The 23,474-nt window shown below is 41.8% G+C and overlaps 1 protein-coding gene across 1 annotated transcript in view; it reads left to right on the plus strand.

Annotated features, from left to right (window-relative positions):
- Positions 1-16,516, plus strand: part of LOC121002530 (collagen alpha-1(IX) chain-like) — a 107,357-nt gene extending 90,841 nt beyond the window's left edge. The window contains exons 22-28 of the mRNA XM_040433975.1: positions 5,901-5,945; positions 10,112-10,144; positions 11,583-11,729; positions 12,333-12,509; positions 14,283-14,373; positions 15,540-15,617; positions 16,326-16,516. Coding sequence (XP_040289909.1) covers positions 5,901-5,945; positions 10,112-10,144; positions 11,583-11,729; positions 12,333-12,509; positions 14,283-14,373; positions 15,540-15,617; positions 16,326-16,516 — 762 coding nt within the window. The remainder of the gene's footprint in view (positions 1-5,900; positions 5,946-10,111; positions 10,145-11,582; positions 11,730-12,332; positions 12,510-14,282; positions 14,374-15,539; positions 15,618-16,325) is intronic.
- The last annotated feature ends 6,958 nt before the right edge of the window (positions 16,517-23,474 follow it).

Here is a 23,474-nt window from a genome sequence, read left to right on the forward strand (position 1 = left end):
TAACAGTAGTAATAAAAGTATAGTTGTGATATTGAGAAGTATTCCAGTGTACATTATAGGGGACTTGCGCACCAGTCGTGTGGCCCTCAGGTGGTGCTCAGCAATACACACTGTATTCACATGCGATGTGTAGAAGAAATAAACTTGCGGCACTCACCAGATTCTTTTGCAGTTAGTTTATTCAACGTTAAAACATGGTTGCTGGTGCGGGCACTCACTCAGCTTCAGGCGACGGCCCTTCTGCGCTGACCGCGCTCCGTCTGGCCGTCGAGACGAAAAGAGGTCAGCGCGAAACGGCCGTCACCTGAAGCCTGAGTGAGTGCCCGCACCAGCGACCATGTTTTAACATTGAATAAACGAACTGCAAAGGAATCTGGTGAGTGCCGCAAGATTATTTCTTCTACATATCGCATAATAATCCTCTTGAAGAAGCAGTGACGCGAAAAGCGCGTTTAGGGGAAGTCGCCATTTTACATTTAACCTAAGGTATGTCATAGATACACTGTGTACAGAATTATTAGGCAAATGAGTATTTTGACCACATCATCCTCTTTATGCATGTTGTCTTACTCCAAGCTGTATAGGCTCGAAAGCCTACTACCAATTAAGCATATTAGGTGATGTGCATCTCTGTAATGAGAAGGGGTGTGGTCTAATGACATCAACACCCTATATCAGGTGTGCATAATTATTAGGCAACTTCCTTTCCTTTGGCAAAATGGGTCAAAAGAAGGACTTGACAGGCTCAGAAAAGTCAAAAATAGTGAGATATCTTGCAGAGGCATGCAGCACTCTTAAAATTGCAAAGCTTCTGAAGCGTGATCATCGAACAATCAAGCGTTTCATTCAAAATAGTCAACAGGGTCGCAAGAAGCGTGTGGAAAAACCAAGGTGCAAAATAACTGCCCATGAACTGAGAAAAGTCAAGCGTGCAGCTGCCAAGATGCCACTTGCCACCAGTTTGGCCATATTTCAGAGCTGCAACATCACTGGAGTGCCCAAAAGCACAAGGTGTGCAATACTCAGAGACATGGCCAAGGTAAGAAAGGCTGAAAGATGACCACCACTGAAAGACCACCACCAAGAAATATCTCAAGACAGATTTTTCTAAGGTTTTATGGACTGATGAAATGAGAGTGAGTCTTGATGGGCCAGATGGATGGGCCCGTGGCTGGATTGGTAAAGGGCAGAGAGCTCCAGTCCGACTCAGACGCCAGCAAGGTGGAGGTGGAGTACTGGTTTGGGCTGGTATCATCAAAGATGAGCTTGTGGGGCCTTTTCGGGTTGAGGATGGAGTCAAGCTCAACTCCCAGTCCTACTGCCAGTTTCTGGAAGACACCTTCTTCAAGCAGTGGTACAGGAAGAAGTCTGCATCCTTCAAGAAAAACATGATTTTCATGCAGGACAATGCTCCATCACACGCGTCCAAGTACTCCACAGCGTGGCTGGCAAGAAAGGGTATAAAAGAAGAAAATCTAATGACATGGCCTCCTTGTTCACCTGATCTGAACCCCATTGAGATCCTGTGGTCCATCATCAAATGTGAGATTTACAAGGAGGGAAAACAGTACACCTCTCTGAACAGTGTCTGGGAGGCTGTGGTTGCTGCTGCACGCAATGTTGATGGTGAACAGATCAAAACACTGACAGAATCCATGGATGGCAGGCTTTTGAGTGTCCTTGCAAAGAAGGGTGGCTATATTGGTCACTGATTTGTTTTTGAATGTCAGAAATGTATATTTGTGAATGTTGAGATGTTATATTGGTTTCACTGGTAAAAATAAATAATTGAAATGGGTATATATTTGTTTTTTGTTAAGTTGCCTAATAATTATGCACAGTAATAGTCACCTGCACACACAGATATCCCCCTAAAATAGCTAAAACTAAAAACAAACTAAAAACTACTTCCAAAAATATTCAGCTTTGATATTAATGAGTTTTTTGGGTTCATTGAGAACATGGTTGTTGTTCAATAATAAAATTAATCCTCAAAAATACAACTTGCCTAATAATTCTGCACTCCCTGTAGTAAGGTTAACTTGTAGTCTATCTATACAATATTAGTTCACTATCACTTATTGTTGAGCATGGGAAGGCTAATAATTATTTAGGGGTTAGTTCAGAAGGCTGTATTGAACAGCCTAGGATGTGTTACGCTGACCCCATATACCGCTGGTATGAATTATATAAAAAGAGGTAGTCAGTCATACCTTACTCTAATTACATAGACTTTACACTTAAAATTATTGCACCTTTATACTATTGTATATTCATGGTTGTGTAACGATTATGTACAATGGCGCTACTTTAATCATGAAGTGATAATTATTATTTTTAATCATGTCCAATAAAAGCTCATTTTAAAGGAACATAGCATTACTCATATTTGTTGGTTTATTTTTAATAATAGTATAGTCTTTACATAAACCAATTAAACAATAAAAAGCAAAATTTTTCAGTATAATCAGGTTTATTTTATTATTTTAATGTCATTAAAGGGGTTCTCCTGGATTTACATATTGATGACCTATCCTGAGGATAGGTAATTAATATGAGATTGGCAGGTTCCCCCGCCAATCAGCTGTACGAAGAGGCTGCTGCACTCAGTGAGTGCTTAGGCCTCTTCTTAGGTCATGTGATGGCACGTTCATCGGTCACATGGCCTAGGCGCAGGTCAGCCCAATTCTTGATAAGCTGTGAGGAGGCCATGGCACACATGGGAGCGCTGTGGCCTCTTAAAACAGCTAATCAGGAGGATTCCAGAAGTCGGACCCCCACCATTTTTATATTGATAACCTATCCTGAGGTCCTCATAAATGTGTACATCCCAGAGAACCCCTTCAACTTCCAGGGTTCTGTATATTTAAAATACGGTACATAACATGAATCAACAGTAGAAACAAGCAAGTACAATAATCATGAGCTTACTGAGTAACAGCAGGGCCGTCTTTAATATTGATTGGACCCTGGGCAAAAATTTACTTGGGACCCCTGGATCCCGCCTTCCCACACCTTAGCAGGCAATCACGCCCTCCACCACAACACACACACAAAAAATCCACACATCTGGTAGAGTACAGTGAATGACTGTAAATACTTCCAGTTCTGAAGACTCCAGCAGCTCAGGATCAGTGCTCTGGGCAGCTGGGCTCAGGCTGGAAGTGGGCACCGCTCTGCAGGAAGGAGACCAGAGCTCGGCTCACCCTAGTGTTACAGTGCACCCCAGCACCCCACAGTATGCAGTATAGCACCCTATAGTATACAGCAACCCACAGTATGCAGTCTAGAACCCTATAGTATACAGCACCACACAGTATGCAGTATAGCACCCTACACTATACAGTACCCCACAGTATATAATAGAGCAGTATAGCAGCCCACAGTATACAGCACCACAGTATACAGCCCCCTCACAGTATACAGTAGAGCGGTATAGCACCTCACCATATACAGCACCCCAAACTATACACGATACAGCACCCCACTCTATACAGCCCCCCACACTATACAGTACAGCAGTATAGCACTCAACAATATACAGCACCCACAGTATACAGACCCCCACAGTATACAGTACATCAGTATAGCACTCCACAATATACAGCACCCACAGTATACAGTATACAGCCCCCCACAGTATACAGCCCCCCACAGTATACAGTACAGCAGTATAGCACTCCACAATATACAGCACCCACAGTATACAGTATAAAGCCCCCCACAGTATACAGTACAGCAGTATAGCACTCCACAATATACAGCACCCACAGTATACAGTATACAGCCCCCACACTATACAGTACAGCAGTATAGCACTCCACAATATACAGCACCCACAGTATACAGTATACAGCTCCCCACAGTAAACAGCCCCCCACAGTATACAGCCCCCCACAGTATACAGTACAGCAGTATAGCACTCCACAATATACAGCACCCACAGTATACAGTATACAGCCCCCCACAGTATACAGTACAGCAGTATAGCACTCCACAATATACAGCACCCACAGTATACAGTATACAGCCCCCCACACTATACAGTACAGCAGTATAGCACTGCACAATATACAGCACCCACAGTATACAGCTCCCCACAGTATACAGCCCCAACAGTATACAGCCCCCCACAGTATACAGCCCCCCACAGTATACAGCCCCCCACACTATACAGCACCCCACTATACAGTAGTTTACAGTATATTAGCATAACAGCCCCTGTCACCTTTTTCTGATGTAATCTTCACAAAAAAAGCTCCACAGTTAAGGCAAACTTCTACAGCAACACTCCTGGTAGAAAGGACCTTGATGACCTCATAGCCATGTGACCAGTAATATTGCTAGGTTACTGGTCACATGGTGAGGATGTCATCTAAGGTCCTAGAGAATCACAGCTCTCACAGTACGCTGCCTGGAGTGCCGGCAGGCATGGCATGGCATGGCAGCACCCCCTGTGTAGCTGACAGCCTGACACCCAGAGCAGTGGCTAGCAGGGCTCAAGAGGCAGCTGCCTTGGGCCCCCCAGGAGCAACTGGGCCCGGGGCAGCTGCCTTTTTTGCCCCTTGTTACATACGGCCCTGAGTAACAGGCTGGTATGAAAGGAAAAAGAGCTTGGAAAGTGGGAAAGAGATGTTGGTGAAAGTAGAAGATGGTTACATGTATGCTTGTGAGCTTTTCAGAAAGTTTGAATGGTGGATATTTTGAATTGATATGTTGAGGTCAGGGTTGGACTGGCTCTCCAGAATACCCGAGGATCCTTTTGGTGGGCCCAAGCTCTGACTATAATTTACCCCTAATAAAACAGGGTTCTTAAGGTTCTATATTCAAAGGGTGGACCCTCCAAACCATTTCTTCTGCTGGGCCCAAGTCTTTGGCTTTAGAGGAATGAAGTGACAGGTGGATTCTTTGGAGAGCAGAGAAGAGGATGGATTGGAGGGGGACAAGTGTTAGGCTTCATGCACACGAATGTATTTTCTTTCCGTGTCTGTTCAGTTTTCTTTGCGGACCGTATGCGGAACCATTCATTTCAAGGGGTCCGCAAAAAAAAGTAAGGTACTCCGTGTGCATTCTGTTTCCCTATGTCCGTATTTCCGTTCCCCCGAAAAATAGAACATGTCCTATTATTGTCCGCATTACAGACAAGGATAGGACTGTTCAATTAGGGGCCAGCTGTTCCGGAAATACGAAACGCACATGGATGTCATCCGTATTTTTTGCAGATTCGTTTTTTTGTGGACCGCAAAATTCATATGGTTGTGTGCATGAGGCCTTAGAGGGGGGATTCAACAACTCCTACTGAAAGTAGGTGCCAAAAACCATTTTTTCATGAACTGATGGAGTCCAAATTACCAGCCCCAGCTGTTATAACCTGTTGACATATCTGATTTCATAAGACTATACATAAGACTATAAATTCTAGGATATTTTGACATTATGATTCTTTATTTAAAAAAATGAAAGCTAGCCATCAGTATGGTGGGTATTGGCAGTTTGTGAAACAGAAAGTATCTTGGCCATGTATAAATTCACTGAAGCTGAAAACCAGTGATGATACAACTAGTAAAATACTTGTGTTGCTTTTGTTAATTTTAACTTCCAAAATCAAAGCAACACTGTCTGGTTGGTCTTAATAAGACCAATTAGCTTATTATCATTGGTTTTATGCATTTTTCCCTTTCACATTTAAATTCCTCTTCACCTCGGAGCATAAATTAAAACAAAGTTTGGTCATCCTCTCACTACGTACCTTATAATACCTTACCCATTCCCAGTAGTCAGCAATACCAGAAATAGGCAGGCAATGTCTATCAGGGGATTAATAAAAACAATGGTATACCTAAATTCTAAATTATTATTTAGTAAAGTCTACATGTACTCATTTCATTTTGATTTTTTAGGGTGAAAAGGGGAGACAAGGTGCAACAGGAAAGACTGGAGCCAAGGTACATAACATATTAATCATGCCACCATAAACAGTATATCTACTGCACTAAATTCTCATCTGTTACATAGTGAGGCAATGTGATCAAAGATTTTATTGAAATTGAACATGTAAAATATATATACAACACTGGAAAAGAGATTTACAGAATATGGGAAATTATTCATGTTGCATATACTAATGCATGTAAGCCCCTGTAACAACCTCCTATTAGAATCTGAGTCAGTTTACGCCTATGGCTACTGTTATATTAATGGTCAGCTACTCTGTCACCACAATTATCCCTATTAAACAGGCTGACATAAAAAAAATTGCAGTATTAATAATTATTAGATTTTTGAACACTATATCACCAACTAATCAAATTAATTTGTCCACCAGATAATATATATATATACAGTATATATATATATATATATATATACAGTACAGACCAAAAGTTTGGACACACCTTCTCATTCAGAGTTTTCTTTATTTTCATGACTATGAAAATTGTAGATTCACACTGAAGTCATCAAAACTATGAATTAACACATGTGGAATTATATACATAACAAACAAGTGTGAAACAACTGAAAATATGTCATATTCTAGGTTCTTCAAAGTAGCCACCTTTTGCTTTGATTACTGCTTTGCACACTCTTGGCATTCTCTTGATGAGCTTCAAGAGGTAGTCCCCTGAAATGGTTTTCACTTCACAGGTGTGCCCTGTCAGGTTTAATAAGTGGGATTTCTTGTCTTATAAATGGGGTTGGGAGTTGGGACCAGGTTGAGGAGAAGTCAGGTGGATACACAGCTGATAGTCCTACTGAATAGACTGTTAGAATTTGTATTATGGCAAGAAAAAAGCAGCTAAGTAAAGAAAAACGAGTGGCCATCATTACTTTAAGAAATGAAGGTCAGTCAGTCAGCCGAAAAATTGGGAAAACTTTGAAAGTAAGGGCTATTTGACCATGAAGGAGAGTGATGGGGTGCTGCGCCAGATGACCTGGCCTCCACAGTGACCGGACCTGAACCCAATCAAGATGCAAAGCAGTAATCAAAGCAAAAGGTGGCTACTTTGAAGAACCTAGAATATGACATATTTTCAGTTGTTTCACACTTGTTTGTTATGTATATAATTCCACATGTGTTAATTCATAGTTTTGATGCCTTCATAGTCATGAAAATAAAGAAAACTCTTTGAATGAGAAGGTGTGTCTAAACTTTTAGTCTGTACTGTATGTAAAAATATATATTTAAATATATGTATATATTATCTGATGGCCAAATTAATTTGATTCGTTGGTGATATAGTGTTAATAAATCTAATAATTATTAGTATTGCTTTTTTATATAAATTATTGTTTCATTTAATGCCCCCTTTGATCATTGGTGGTATCAGTGGGAATAAAGCGCTGGCCAATTAGGAAAATACTTACCACATAGGAGGATCCAACGACGTCACAGCACTCTCCTCCTTCTTCTCTGCAATGACGGTTGTCTTCTCTTCCAGGAGCACTGTGACGTATTCGGCGCAGGCGTAGTAAGGAAGTTGGCAGCTGGCGAGCGTCCTTCCCTCACTGTGCCTGCGCTGAATACAGAACGGGATGGCACAGGTGCAAGATTTCCCCAACACACAGGGCCAGCAGGAGGAGACAAACCCTGGCCGGGGCCCTGTCAATCAACAGTAGAAGGGCATGGAGTGAGGTGGAAAAACTGAGCCTCTACCTGCTCCTAGAGACGCCCCCCTGCTCCTAAAGACTAATTTGCATATAATAAAAGTTATACTTGCGCAAAAACAGGGGCATACTTAAAGAATAAAATAAAATAGCAGTTAGATTCAGCTGACGTTTGCACATGTATAATTTCAGCCTGTTTAATAGGGATAATTGTGGTGACAGAAACCCTTTAAATGTTTTCTTTTAGGCCTCATTCACACCACTGTATTTTTGGTACACATCTGATCTACCCTTGTTTTGCGGATTGGATGCTGACCCATTCATTTCAATGGGGCCACAACGTATGTGCGTGCCGCAAAAAGTATAGAACATGTCCTATTGTCCGTTTGCGGAGAAGAATAAGCATTTTTAACATAGGGTGGGGCGTGCAGAACGGGAAAGTGTGGAATGCACGCGGCTAGTATCCATGTTTTGCAGATCAGTGATTTGCGAATCGCAAAGTGGATACGGTTGTGTGCGTAGGGCCTTAGAAGGAGTTGTCCAATAGATATGAGATTAACTAATTATTTCATTATTACCCACAAATTCGAATGAAATCCACTTTTAAAAACCTGTTATGGACATATTTTTACCAAAAAAGTTATGTGACTACAATGTATGAATAAACCTTTAGGCCAAAGGGTATGGATTTTAGATTAACATATGGGTATGAAGATCAATGTTTTTCTAAATACCTTTTCATAGTCTAAACTTTTTTGTTTTCTTCTTTTTCCTGGACATCAACATGGAACTACAATGTTTTTTTTCTAAAAAAAAACATGCATTATTCTTTTGTTCTTTCTCCCTAGCTTTCAATAGTACTGAACCCTCTGATTCTCAGAACTGTTACTTGTTCTCTGACATAACCTTCAGAGCAGAACACAGATCCCTCTGCGGGCTGACCCCCTCCCTTCGCAAGCGTGTGGCATTTCTACATGGGTGTATGGGTGGCTTCAAAGCAGCTGGCAACAAACATTTTTTGATGTAGATTTGAATGGGCAAAGAAGTGGAGGGCAAGGATTATGTTTTGTTGGTTTCAGAAACCAGCATCCTTCATGATGTGAGCATATTGTGGTATAAAGGTATAGCTGATCACCTGATGAATGGGCAAATGTTCATTAATTGGATGAAGGCATTATTGTTTCTGGGCAACAGATCGCCCTGTGTAAACAGTAATCTGCTGCCCAGAAACAATGAATCTGTATGGGGATGAGCGATCGCAGTACAGTTCCCTTGCCCTCATACAGCGGAGGTGATTGCTGCATGTGAATGTACCTGTCGCCTTAGCTCACAGACAAGCAATTATTTGGAATGAGCAGTTTGTTCCCAATAATTGCCTGCACAGTTGGACCATGTAAAGGGGTTTTAATAATAGTGTAACGGATCTCCTGGCACCCCGGCCGGGTACCTCAGTCGATAGATGCTCCTAGTGCTTCCCGACTACTCCAAGCACTCCACTTGACACCGTAAGCACTGCAGACCCCACGAACCGCCGAAGCTTGGCTGAGGTCTCACCGTCTCCTACCCACCCTGAACCTACGACAAGGCTCCAGGCTCCAGTGGGTGAACCTTTCCTAAATCCAGAGAGCAGGAACAGCTCTTACAAGAGCTAATAGTATAGCCAGGGGAGTATAGAAAATCTTCAGCGTATAGCAATCCCCAGTGTCGATCAGTTACCCAAACACCAGCCTCAACATGATGAAGGGTAAAACAGGAACTCTTTATTGAACACACAGCATTGTCTTATATACACATGACATACTGAGGACATGACATAGCAGCCAATCCTGTACAGTTTAAACACACAACTAACCCTATTCAACAAACACAATGGCATTGTCTGTGACGCAATTAACAAACACACTGGCATTGTCTTTGACGCAATCAACAATTAACATGCAAACAGATATCTTCACCCCCTCCATAATGAATGAATAGGGGACGAGGAGACACGTCTGATGGGATTATCTTCTGAGTGTGTGTATCATAGGAGTTGGCTGCTATTATAATCAACTATCTTAATCTCATCACTAACACAATCAGTGGGAGTCTAAGTGCAGAGTTAACCCTTTTTGTGTTGCTGAATCCACACCATGCCTTTTTAATGGGCCATAGGAAATATGTGGCATATAAATTACACACATAAATCAGGGTTCATAGTTCCTTGTAACCCCAAAAGGTCTGAGGGGGTCTCCATTGTTCTCGGTCCATAGTCTGTAGGAAGGAGGCTAGCCATCAGGCTCCTCCAGCAGCCCCAGTGACGGTTCAGTACTTTACAAATAGGTTTTCACCCATGGGGATTCCAGCTGGGGACCATCTGTGATCTGCTCACCTTAAAGAAACCCTTTAGGGTAACCACAACATTCAGTGCAATCTTTAGGCAGCATGTTATAGAGCAGGAGGAGCTGAGCAGATTGATGTATATTTTTTGTGTGGATTTCTAAAGATTGAATTTGTTTTACAACAGGGGGATCCAGGTGACACTGGAGACAAGGGTTCTGTAAGTGATTCTGAGTTGCTTTTTTCCGTTTTTAGTGTTAAAGGTAAATTCCAGTGGAGAATAATTATCACAGTGAATAGCTGATAAATGTTATCTAATGCAATTCCCCTTCAACATCAGATTTAGTTTTATTTTACAATATCCAAATAATTCCATGTAGACCATTACACAACCAGTGACTTATACAGTACATTAGTATAGTCCATGTAACATTACCCATCTGCTATAGCTGATATTATCCTTGAATTACTATTGGATTGTGAATGGTTACAGGCTGAACTGGATGGACGAATGTCTTTTTTCAGCCTTATAAGGCCCCTTTCACACGGGCGAGTATTCCGCGCGGATGCGATGCGTGAGTTGATCGCATTGCACCCGCACTGAATCCTGACCCATTTATTTCTATGGGGCTGTGCACACGAGCGGTGATTTTCACGCATCACTTGTGCGTTGCGTGAAAATCGCAGCATGCTCCTCTTGGTGCGTTGTTCACTTAACGCAGGCCCCATAAAAATGAATGGGGTTGCGTGAAAATCGCAAGCATCCACAAGCAAGTGCGGATGCGGTGCGATTTTCACGCACGGTTGCTAGGTGATGATCGGGATGGGGACCCGATCATTATTATTTCCCCTTATAACATGGTTATAAGGGAAAATAATAGCATTCTGAATACAGAATGCATAGTAAAATAGGGCTGGAGGGGTTGCAAAAAAAATAAAAATAAATTAACTCACCTTAATCCACTTGTTCGCGCAGCCGGCATCTCTTCTGTCTTCATCTGTGAGCAATAGGACCTTTGATGACGTCACTACGCTCATCACATGATCCATCACCATGGTGATGGATCATGTGATGGACCATGTGATGAACGCAGTGACATCATCAAAGGTCCTATTGCTCACAGATGAAGACAGAAGAGAAGCCGCGCTGCGCGAACAAGTGGATTAAGGTGAGTTACATTTTTTATTTTTTTAACCCCTCCAGCCCTATTTTACTATGCATTCTGTATTCAGAATGCTATTATTTTCCCTTATAACCATGTTATAAGGGGAGATAATGCAATCTACACTACAACTAACCCAAACCTGAACTTCTGTGAAGAAGTTCGGGTCTGGGTACCACAGTCGGTTTTTTATCACGCGCGTGCAAAACACATTGCATCCGCGCGATAAAAACTGAACATCGGAACGCAATCGCAGTCAAAACTGACTGCAATTGCGTTCCTACTCGCGCGGGTTTGCCGCAATGCACCGGGACGCATCCGGACCTAATCCGGACACACCCATGTGAAAGAGGCCTAAACTATGTTACTATAGTGATGAATCAATAGTCAGTAACAAAATTTCTAATTTTATCAAATCTCTAATCCATTTGGACATTTAAAAAATTATTATTAAATATGTATAACTAATTAAAAACTTTTTGTGTTCTACTACAGCAAGGAAAACGGGGTCATGCAGGACCATCAGGTCAGGTGGGCAGGACAGGCGCTCCTGGATCACCAGGCCCCAGAGGCCATCTTGGACCAATTGGAGATCGTGGAGAACAAGGTCCTCCTGGGCCTCCTGGAGTACCTGGACAACAAGTAAACAAATAATTTAGACTGTTTATAGCTCACTCTATGGTGACACAATTAGCTGTACAGTTCCTTGTTGGGCTTTAGTGAAGGGAGTCACTAGCTACATCAGTATTGTTCAATTGTGGGCTTAAATAGACAGCAGTCTGTAATCTTTTAGAGCTTTCTTGGACTATATTGGGGATTTATCCTAATGGTGCTGTTACTCCCTCCGCTAGAGAGCCAAAAGTCCAGTTAAATGACAGGTTGTTTTTTAATTGGTAAAAGTTATGCTTTATTCATTTTTGTGGCCAATTGGGGAAATCTTTATTTAATGTTGATAAACTAAATGTTATTTAGTTTACATGAAAAAGTATAATATTAATATAATATAATCTGTATATACCCTTAAATGGTTTACTGTGCATCATAGTTACAAATTCATAATTACTACAACTGAAAGCTACTTATTTTTTGGTATTGTACAGTCTATTTTTTGGGGATACTCAAGGTTTTGTGAGCAGATATTCTTTATGGTCAAGTATAGCATTAGTCACATCATGTTAACGATCGTTGGTGTTATCTCAAGCAGTTATGTGTTATTTCATTGAATTCTTTCATTTATTCTAACAGGGACCTGACATGCCAGATCAGCTAGTGTATGAATTGTGCCGCAAGGTTGTAATAGAGGCAACAATAAAGTACGCAGCCAGCATAAGAGGAAAGTGTGCCAGTGGTTGTCCCACAGCAGGGGTGTCCTTGATAGGACCACCAGGACCTCCGGGCGTTACAGGAAAAGCTGGAAAGAAGGTTAGAAGAAGCAATTAAGCTGCAGTATACAACCACTGTTCATAAACTGGTTACAGCTATGTATACTCATAAAAAAACTGAAATCCAGCACCAGTGTAGATCCTTTCGGTCCGGTCTTTGGTTCACCAAAGTAACAAAGTTTGGTGAAATAAAGACCGGACCAAAAGGATCTACACTGGTGCTGGATTTCAATTTTTTTATGAGAATACATAAGGACTTACTTGGGTCATTCTGTGCACCTATTACAGGATAACTATGGGTGAGCTGGATATATCTCTTTTTCTATGCAGCTATGTATACTCTATTAAAACCACTGCCCTGCAATACAATAAATTATACAATAAATTAAGATTTAACTAAATTCATAGGCAACTCTAAATCAATGCATGGTCATATACAGTGCTGTAAAATAGTATTTGTCCCCTTCCTTGTTAATCCTAAAAACTGAATCCCATATTACAAAATTTAGCCTTGAAGGGATATATTATACAGGGGTAATATCACATTGGGATCACTGAATTTTATCTTTTTATACACCCTAAAATCTTATTTTCTTTTGTAGCTACCACTTGAAATTGAGTAGCGCTGCTTACCTTATATGTAACCAAATCCTTCTCTTATTCAGTGGTCTGCAGTTTTATTCCGTTTAGCGTATATGTAGTATTATGATGGGTGCATTACTTTACATTTATCAACATTAAAATTCATCTGCCACGTTCTTGCCCATGACCCCAGCTTATCTAGATCTTTCTGTAATACATTACAATAAAGTTGAGTTTTTAGTATCCTACAAAGTTTTAGTGTCATCTGCAAAAACTTGCCCTTTACTTTCAATCCTGTCCAGAAGTTCATTAATGAAGGGATTATAGAGAAATGGGCCTAACACAGATCCTTGTGGAATCCTGCCGCTGACTTTAGCCCATTTTTGTACCATTTACAATTACTTGTTTTCTGCACCGTATCAAATCCTTTACCCATTTGCCTATATTGTCCCCTAGTCCATGACCTGTTTTGCCTGAATCCATGCTGGTTATCATTTATTAATTAATTAATTAATTAACTGCTATATACATTTGCAGCACATCTTCTATACCTTCAAATATTTTACACGCCACAGATGTCAAACTTAGAGGAAAGTAGTTCCACTGTTCCACCTTTTTACCTTTCTTAAATATTAGTTGAACATAGCCATCCTCCAATCCTCTAGCACTGACCCTGTTACAAGAGAAATTAAGAAGAGATACAGTGGTCTTCTGGAGTTCAATTTCCTCAATACTTGTGGATCAATTTTTAATTAGCTCAGATGCGGCTGTACTTCTTCATGTGTTATGTTAGTGATATTTGGTAGAGAACCTCATTTACTGTGCCCCTCAGAGATATCTGGTGCTGGGAGATCACTGGTGAACAAAGATGAAAAGCACATGGTTAAAGGGTATCTGTCAGTAGATTTGTACCTATGAAACTGTCTGACTTGTTTCATGTGCACTTGGCAGCTGAAGGCATCTGTGTTGGTCCCATGTTCATATGATGAACACCTAGAGACTCTGCTCTATCTACAACTGCTGTGCTCCCTGCACATTGATTGACAGGGCCAGGCAGTTTAAACGCCATCATGCCTGGCCTTGACTACTCCTAATGTCAATCAAAGTGGAGAGGGTGCTGCTATCTTTGCCTATTATCTATTTATATGACATCATCAGAGGCTAAATAATTGAGAGACTAAATCCATCAACAATTTCTTTATAAATCTGGATTGTTTTTTGTTTTTTTTAGGGAAAACTAGGCTCTTCTGGAGTGAATGGAAAACGGGGCCCTAGAGGACCCATTGGAGTACCTGGACAAAAAGGCGCTCAGGGTGACCAAGGTAAGTTAGTTAAACCGTAAACACTTGGCATATCCATACATATTAGAGAACTCCAGTATTAGCCATCCTAATTTCGCCAGATAGCCGATGTGAAAGTGAGGATAGGGTATGTTGGATTTTTATCATGCCTAACCCTTTGTTCTGCTGAGGGATAAGTAGCTGTCTTAAGTGTCAGCAGCTTGTGTCCATCTCATTATTGAAATAAATATACACACTCGTCCAACAAATACAGACCAAAGAAAAAATATGGTAGGGCCTAGCTAAAGCGTGGGATGGATAACGTGAAAAAGAACATTACCTTCACTAATGGTTAAGTTATCCTAATATAGGCTTCTTTCACACTCACTTTAGGCTTGTCCTGTAGGCTGTTCCGGCAGAGGGAATGGGGACGGGCCGGAGAACAGGCCATAGCACGGCAAACAAGCCGAGAGGCGGGCGGACAAAAACCACAGTGTGCTGGAACAGCCTGCCTGACAAGCCTAACTCGAGTGTGAAAGAAGCCATAGTCTGTATAATTTCATGGCATCAACTCAAATCCACCATTGGGGATAACATCAAGGGAAAAGAGGCCAAGGTTGTTGAGAAGTTCCCAAGCTGGATGTTTCAGATATTGTAATGTTAACAGGTTTACTATAGCTTTTAACTCACAGCTATTTTGGTTTATGTATGTTATAGTATAGCAAGTCACTGGTCGGCACTGCCATCCATGTGGTAACAAACAGGATCAGCGGCCCTCAATTATATGGAACACACTGGTGCTCAGCTAAACAAGTTTGCAAAATTTTCTTGGTAGAAATAAATAGCAGCACTCACCGATTCTTAAGCAGCTTTTTGTCATCATTGATAAAAACATAGCGGACGCGGGTGCAGCGTAACTGGTAGGCAACAGCCGTGTTGCACGTACTGCGCTTCCTCAGGCCTTACATGATGTCGGCATATGTGCCTATTTATGCTCTTGCCAGCGCCATCACTATGGTAACCAAGACAGCAATTAAAACAACACAATATAGAGATATAAAGAGTCCGGTTATATAATACAGCTAAATCATTTCTATCGCACAATCCCAGAGGACCCATTGCATTAGTCTTGATCATCCAGGAAGCTTCCCTTTGTAAAAGAATGCGGTTTCTATATATTTTATGTTTATCATGCATTCATATTTTAGGTGAGAAGGGTGTGAAAGGGCAGACAGGAAATCAAGGCACAGGACTACCAGGCCCGGATGGAGTTCAAGGACCTAGAGGTAAAAACGGAATGTTTGTATACGTTAATATATTGTGATTTAGTTATTGTTTAAGAAAAAGCAGATTTGAATGATGCCAAGAATATAAAATGACCCCCTTCGAATTGAGATCTATATTTCACAATGGTGAAGAGCTTGTGGATCCCTACCACTAGGTTCTGCAATCATCTGCTGATAACTTTGTAACCAGGGGCTAGGAAATATTTGGAAGCCCATGATAAAAACATCTCTAAAATCCTTCACCATCAAGAGTAGATCACATGGTGTCTCCAAAAATCTTAAACCAGCCCATGTACAGGTATATTTATTCCACCCATTCGCTTAATTGTTATTCTTTTTATATAAACTAAATGTTATCTACCTAATGCTAAAATCTAATATATAAGATAAATACCCACGAAGTTTGAAATACTTGGTGACAATAAATGGAATATATTTATGGGGTGCAACACTAATGTGTACTTTTGCCTGATTTTATCTGTAGGAATAGCTCTTTAGTAGATTTTAGGTTGGCCAGAACATGGAATGGAAAATGTAACTATATGGAACATTCATGACTTATTCCTCAGTACCAGTTCCTGTCATTTTGACATATCCTGTAAAATACCTCACACGCTGAGAAAACAGTCGCTCTGCATGTGTGTATTCTCATTGATTCATCTTATGGACTGCAACGTAGTTTTAACTATTCCTATTTCAATTTTATAGGTTATCCAGGATACCCAGGAGTTGCCAAGGAAGGACAACCAGGACCACAAGGTCCTCCTGGTTACAGTGGACCTCCAGGCCAGCAGGGGATACAAGGCCCAGCAGGGGTCCCAGGATTCTGTGAAGCCAGGGACTGTGGTATTAATGCTCCATCAATGCTAAATGAGCAGGGGCTGGGGATGCCATTTTGAGTAAAAGTCTGACACAGAAGAGGACAATAACTGGGTGCTTATTCTACCTTTATTGTGTGGTAGCAACATGATGGATCTGTAGAAACATTACCTATTAGGCTAATGGACATGCAGATTAATAAAGAAGATGTCTAAAGAAGACTACAGAAACAATCTTGGCTTCTCTGCATCTGCTGATCTCATATGTGTAGGATTCTTTCATCTGCCAATTTTTACCAAATTCATCTCCAACTTGAATAGAATGAAGCACCTGGATCTACATGAAGATTCCAGAAATTTTTAAAATAATATTTGAGTATTTGTAACTAAAAAGAACATACTGTATTTCAGTCATGGATTCGTCTTTGTGCTCCAAGTGGTAATACAGAATAAAATTGTGGTGTATGTGCCAAGAAGGATCAGGTGCCAAATAAATAAACCTACATTCATTTTGCAGTTTTTCCTGAATATTTGATTTATATTCTAAACTAATTACAATACCCTTCCTTCAGGATATATGTATTTACAAGTATGTAATGTGTGTCCTATTTCATGTGTAGACCTCCTCAATGTTATTTTATTTTGAGAAGTTATGCTACATAGTAAGCAGTTGTACACTATGGCAGTACCACAGCACGAGGCACAGTCACTCATATGAACTAGAGCCTGTGCCTATGGAAACAATGAAGGGCTTGTGGTATTCTCAGAATCTCCATGGTGTGCTGATGTTTAATTTTATGGTACACAAAAGAAATATGCAATAGGTATAGAAATAGAGAAATAATGTTCTTAAAGCAGCATGATCATAAACAACGTAGTAAAAAAAAACCGCAACCATGATGTGACAAGGCTTTGGCCAGGGAGTGCTAATCAACAATAATTTTGGGCTCTCAAAGCTTGAATGATATGTATTTTATCTTCTTGGCATTGTCCTCCTGATGAAGGTTTTGAAGGGGACCTAAACTTTTGCTAAAACCACAAATGGGCAGGTGAGCTTCTCAGAGCACTCTGCACCTTCGGGTTTCATCTGCTCTGCTTCTCCAGTATGTGAGGTACGGATCCATAGAAAGCATATGGGATCTGTACTCCACATGCTAAAAAAAAGGCAAGCAGAGCCTATGAAACCCAAAGATGTAGAGCAGGGATGGCCATCCTGCGGCTCTCCAGCTGTTACTAAACTACAACTCCCATCATGCCCGGACAGTCTACAGCTATCAGCCTACAGAAGGGCATGGTGGGAGTTGTAGTTTTACAACAGCTGGAGAGCCGCAGGTTGGCAATGCCTGGTGTAGAGTGCTGCACCTTTGTGGTTTCAGTAAAAAGTATATACACACAACAATGCAGGAGCCCTCTGTGCTACATAAGTAATCATTTGAATATGTCAAGTATTTTAAATTGTACTATTATTAGTATAGTAAATAAATCAAATGTGAGGTTCTTAGCATCTTTTCCATCAAATTGTGTGAGCTTGTCTGCCCCGACAAGGGGAGCTCATACAGATGGTACCCTACTCTAAAAAGACTCCCCTTCTTTTTTGCCTAGACCTTCAAAATGAACTTGGAGTAGGTAGGATACAGCGGCTGTATATTCTGCTGTAATAAAACAGCCTTGGACACATGAGAGGAGCGTACAAGAATGAGGCAGTCACCAGCCCCAAATTTACAATGCATATGGATTGAGTACATAGAAACATAGAATGTGTCGGCAGATAAGAACCATTTGGCCCATCTAGTCTGCCCAATATGGTGTAAAATAAAAATGACCTACTAACTTACACAACTATTAAAAATGAGACCACATGTTCTGTACACACTGGACAAATACATAAAAGTAACAATACTAGAGATGAGGGAATAATTCTAAACTGATCAAATTTGATCTGAATTTTCCTAAGTGCATATTGTTGGTTATTCAATTCAGATGAATTTCTCCAAATGACATCAGCCATTTTTCAAATCAAAAGACGAGAAAGATGAAGGAGGATCACATGACTCCAGGCGGTATGTCATTGAAATGAGTTGGTTACAGTCCAAGGAGACCCCAGAATGTCATCCAGAACTTTGGGCAATAGGAGCTCTTTCGTTTATTCAGATTTATTCAGACCCAAATCGAATCACTGACCGATTCGGCAGAATAGAATCCAAATAGAATATTAAGAAATTTGCTTATCGGTAAATAAAACGCATAAAAATGTTGACATTTTTTCTAGTCTTTCATTTATTGTGCCTTTGGCAGTTAGTTGGTTAAAATGATATACCTTAAACCAAGAATATTTGTACATGTTCATAACAAGAACTAAGAAGTATGTGCGTGACAGCTTCTGCAATATTCACTGATGCAGCCAGCCAATCATGAAAGAACTCACCCAGTCTTTAACATGCTCGCAGATAAAACAACATTTCAACCCTAGTTTTCATGCTTATTGGGAAAGAGTCTAATTATCTGAAGTGCTGATGCTTCACTAGTGATTCATGTAAAACTGCTGTGATGCAGCACAGTGCACACTTATACTGTATTTATATCCGCAAAGCAAACTATGGCATAACATTGCATAACACCGCCCTTTCATGATCACTGAAGCATGGCTATATAATACCCTCTAGTATCATGATAAGTAAGCATAAATATTATATAAAATAAAAATGCTGTTACAGCTCATCACAAATGGTAGAGACCGAGAAAGAATCATCATTGTCATCTCTAGTGGTTTTCTACTGTAGTGTCTATAAAATAAAACATGCAACATAACAATCAGAAGTCGCACTCACCAGATCTTGCGGTCGACCAGAATGCAACAGCCCACCTGGAGCCCTAGATCCACACAGGCTCCTGAGTATACAGTCCAATGAGCAATAGCGGAGGCAGCATATCCGGTGAAAAAAATCCCTTTATTGGGAACTGCTTACATGTAAAAACGTGGTTACAGGGAAATTGCTACGTTTCGGCTATGACATAGCCTTTGTCAAGCATAAACTGATCCCCAGTTACTCCTGCTTAAAAAGTAGAAGCCACACCTCCACAAACGGACGTGGCCAATGACATACTTCAATCAGGGCCGGTGCAAGGATTTTTGCCGCCCTAGGCAAAATAGAAATTGACGCCCCCCCCTTATCAGATGATCTGCCCATATCATGACATCACATATGTTCCACCCCTTTATCAGCATTTAAATTAAAAGAACTGCTATGTTTCCCTTAGGGTTAATCAAACTTCTTGTAGCTGCCTCCCTGACAGCCGCTAGAGGTGCTTCCACGATTCTCACTGTGAAAATTACAGTGGGAAGACGCGGAACATAGTTTTGAATGCGTGCGCATGCGCATTCGTGGCTGAGAGGAGGATCGGGGAGAAGAGTTCCCAGTGCCTGCACTGGAGAAAAGTAAGTGGCTGAAGGGGTTTTAACCGCTTCAGCCCAGTGGGAGGGGGACACGAGGGTGCCCCACTCCTAACAACTATATAGTGCCAGGAAAGTGAGTTTGTTTTCCTGGCACTATAGTGCTCCTTTACCACCAGTACTGCACAGTGTCTTTTCTCTGCAGGAACAGGCTATAGACACCAGTACCACTACATTAAACTGTACTGGTTCTGGGACTATAGTGTCCTTTTAGGCTCCATTTACACGTCCGCAATTTCGTTCTGCATTTTGCGGAACGGAATTGCGGACCCATTCATTCCCATTTTTTTAAACCGCACGGGGCCGGGGCCCCTTGCTACATTGCGCCCTAGGCGGCTGCCTAGGTCGCCTTACAGGTGGCGCCGGCCCTGACTTCAATCATGGATACATTATCCACACTATAACAGGTGCGTGAATACATAATCACCTCATATACATACAACCATCCTCCCATGTATAGGGTGCATCACTAAGGAACACATACCTCCATGCAGCACGCCAGTATCGCGTCCCCCTGCTTCAAGAGCGCATGTCCAGGGAGGCGGAGTCTTGCACTCACATGCCTGGCTCTGGTCACATGATCGCAAACCAGCCCGTCCTAGCGATCAACAGTGCCGCCGAGCCGCCTCCAACTCCTCCCTCAGAACGCGCTCTGTTGCTAGGGACGCTTAACTGACCGCCCGCCCCAGACTGCTGATGTCAAACATCCCCACAGTATATTGGGAGCGGAGCGATCATACATCAATCTCCAGCGATGGAGGGGGGCAAATTCCTCCACCGCTGCCTTCTGCGTCATGGAGCCGTGTTCAATGTGCAAAACAATGTGACATAAATGTGTATAACTCTACTAAAAACAAGGACATATTAAAAATCACTAAACTGAGTACATAATTCAGCATTCTGTCACATGGACCACCTATATATTGCCCACATTAAATTCAATATTCATCCCAAATGGTTGGAGTGCCTTCAATTCAAAAATCCACTACAGTTCCTTAATGCGCAAAATACGGTCCCTATCACCCCCTCATCGATAATCCGGAACCGCAGCTGATTGACCGAGTGTCCACGCTCAAGGAAATGCTTAGCTACAGGTTTATCCACTTGTGCCCGTCTAATGTTTCTCTTATGGGAATTAATGCTTTCGCGGGCCTCCATTGTGGTCTCACCTATATAGATGAGGCCACAAGGGCATGTGATCATATACACCACGTCACGAGACCTACATGTGTAAACCTCTTTTATTTTATAGGGTTTACCACTGTAGGGATGGGCAAAAGTATCACCCTTCACCATATTGCCACAGTTGCAGCAACCAAGGCAGGGATAACAACCCATCCTCCTTGGCGCCAGATACCTTTGTCCATCCCCCCGGGAATCCCCCATTTCTGTCTTAACCAATTTATCTTGTAAATTGGCACCTCTTTTGTACGCCATCATGGGGAAATGCTCAAACTCGCCTATCGTAGGCAACCCTTTCTGTAAGATATGCCACTCCTTACGTATAATACGTGCAATCTCCCCACTATGGGCACCATACGTGGAAACAAAGGGAATACATTTTTGTTCCTTGCTCTTCTTTTTACCTTGAAGCGTAGCTGCGGTTCCGGATTATCGACTCGGTTGGTAAAATGAGACGAGGGGGTGATAGGGACCGTATTTTGCGCAAGAAGGAACTGAAGTGGATTTTTGAATTGAAGGCACTCCAACCATTTGGGATGAATATTGAATTTAATGTGGGCAACATATAGGTGGTCCATGTGACAGAATGCTGAATTATGTACTCAGTTTAGTGATTTTTAATATGTCCTTGTTTTTAGTAGAGTTATACACATTTATGTCACATTGTTTTGCACATTGAACACGGCTCCATGACGCAGAAGGCAGCGGTGGAGGAATTTGCCCCCCTCCATCGCTGGAGATTGATGTATGATCGCTCCACTCTCAATATACTGTGGGGATGTTTGACGTCAGCAGTCTGGGGCGGGCGGTCAGTTAAGCGTCATTAGCAACAGAGCGCGTTCTGAGGGAGGAGTTGGAGGCGGCTCGGCGGCACTGTTGATCGCTAGGACGGGCTGGTTTGCGATCATGTGACCAGAGCCAGGCAGTGAGTGCAAGACTCCGCCTCCCTGGACATGCGCTCTTGAAGCAGGGGGACACGATACTGGCGTGCTGCATGGAGGTATGTGTTCCTTAGTGATTCACCCTATACATGGGAGGATGGTTGTATGTATATGAGGTGATTATGTATTCACGCACCTGTTATAGGGTGGATAATGTATCCATGATTGAAGTATGTCATTGGCCACGTCCGTTTGTAGAGGTGTGGCTTCTACTTTTTAAGCAGGGGTAATTGGGGATCACTTTATGCTTGATAAAGGCTATGTCTTAGCCGAAACTTAGCAATTTTCCTGTAACCACGTTTTTACATGTAAGCATTTCCCAATAAAGGGATTTTTTTCACCGGATATGCTGCCTCCGCTATTGCTCATTGGACTATAAAATAAAACAGTCGGTAACAAAGATTAACTTGGTTTGGAGAGCGCCATTCTAGCAATTACTGTATGTTGAATACATTTAGGAGTATATAGACTACAGGTGAGTAGCTTTGTTGCACTTGAAGAGGCTCTGTCACCAGGATCAACCCTATTAAACCAAGCATACTGCCTGGTAGGGATCATCATACTGATTAAAAAGATATCGGTCTTTTGCATTTTTATTCATATGCAAATGAGCAAGTTCGAGCACCAGGGGACGGGGCTGAACCCTTTGAGCACTGCTTTGTAAGACCCCCTGTGCTTTGTACAATCCACCCTCCCCTTGATTGACAGGACTAGAGATCAGCAGGCTGAGGGCAGAGCTGTGTCTTTGAGCTGTGACCTCGCATCTACATATCATATACACTATGTACTGTAGCTTCACCACATTGAGGTATGCTCAAAAAGCTAATATACATATTACTGCTTTATTCACAAGCAAAATATATGATTATAAAGACACCAGTAATGGGAGTTACCTATTAAACATAGAAGCTGGGGTGTAAATTAAATGGGTTTACAGGATTTAGGATAGGTCATCAATATCAGATTGGCAGGAGTCCAACTCCCAGCACCTGAGCTGATCAACAGTTTTCACAAGCTCTGGTGCCAGAACCAGGCACCCAAATTATACAGCTCTATCCACTGTATAGTAGTTAAGCCTGGTTACTGCAAGATTGCTATCATTCACTTATTTGTACAAATTCACTTAAAAAGCTTTTATCAACAGCATAAACTCTACTGTATTCGGCATTATGCGTTGTGGGGTTGATCCTGCTGACTAAAGGGATAACTTAATTATATAGATCCACTGCACCATTCCTGAGCAAACTTGCTGTCCTCTGGGACCCGTTCCTATCTAGAGAACGGGGCTCTTGAAGTGAAGGTGAGCACACCGCTCATGCATTCATCGTAATGGGTCTGCTGGAAATAACCGAGCCAATGCTCCCATGGAAGTGAATGGAGGGTGGCTGCGCATGCGTGGCTGCTATCTGTTCACTTTGGAGGTCCTGTTCTGGAGATAGGAGCGGGACCCACACCTATCTGACAT

This window comes from Bufo bufo, chromosome 5, assembly GCF_905171765.1.
Source record: "Bufo bufo chromosome 5, aBufBuf1.1, whole genome shotgun sequence".
NCBI classification, from domain to species: domain Eukaryota; kingdom Metazoa; phylum Chordata; class Amphibia; order Anura; family Bufonidae; genus Bufo; species Bufo bufo.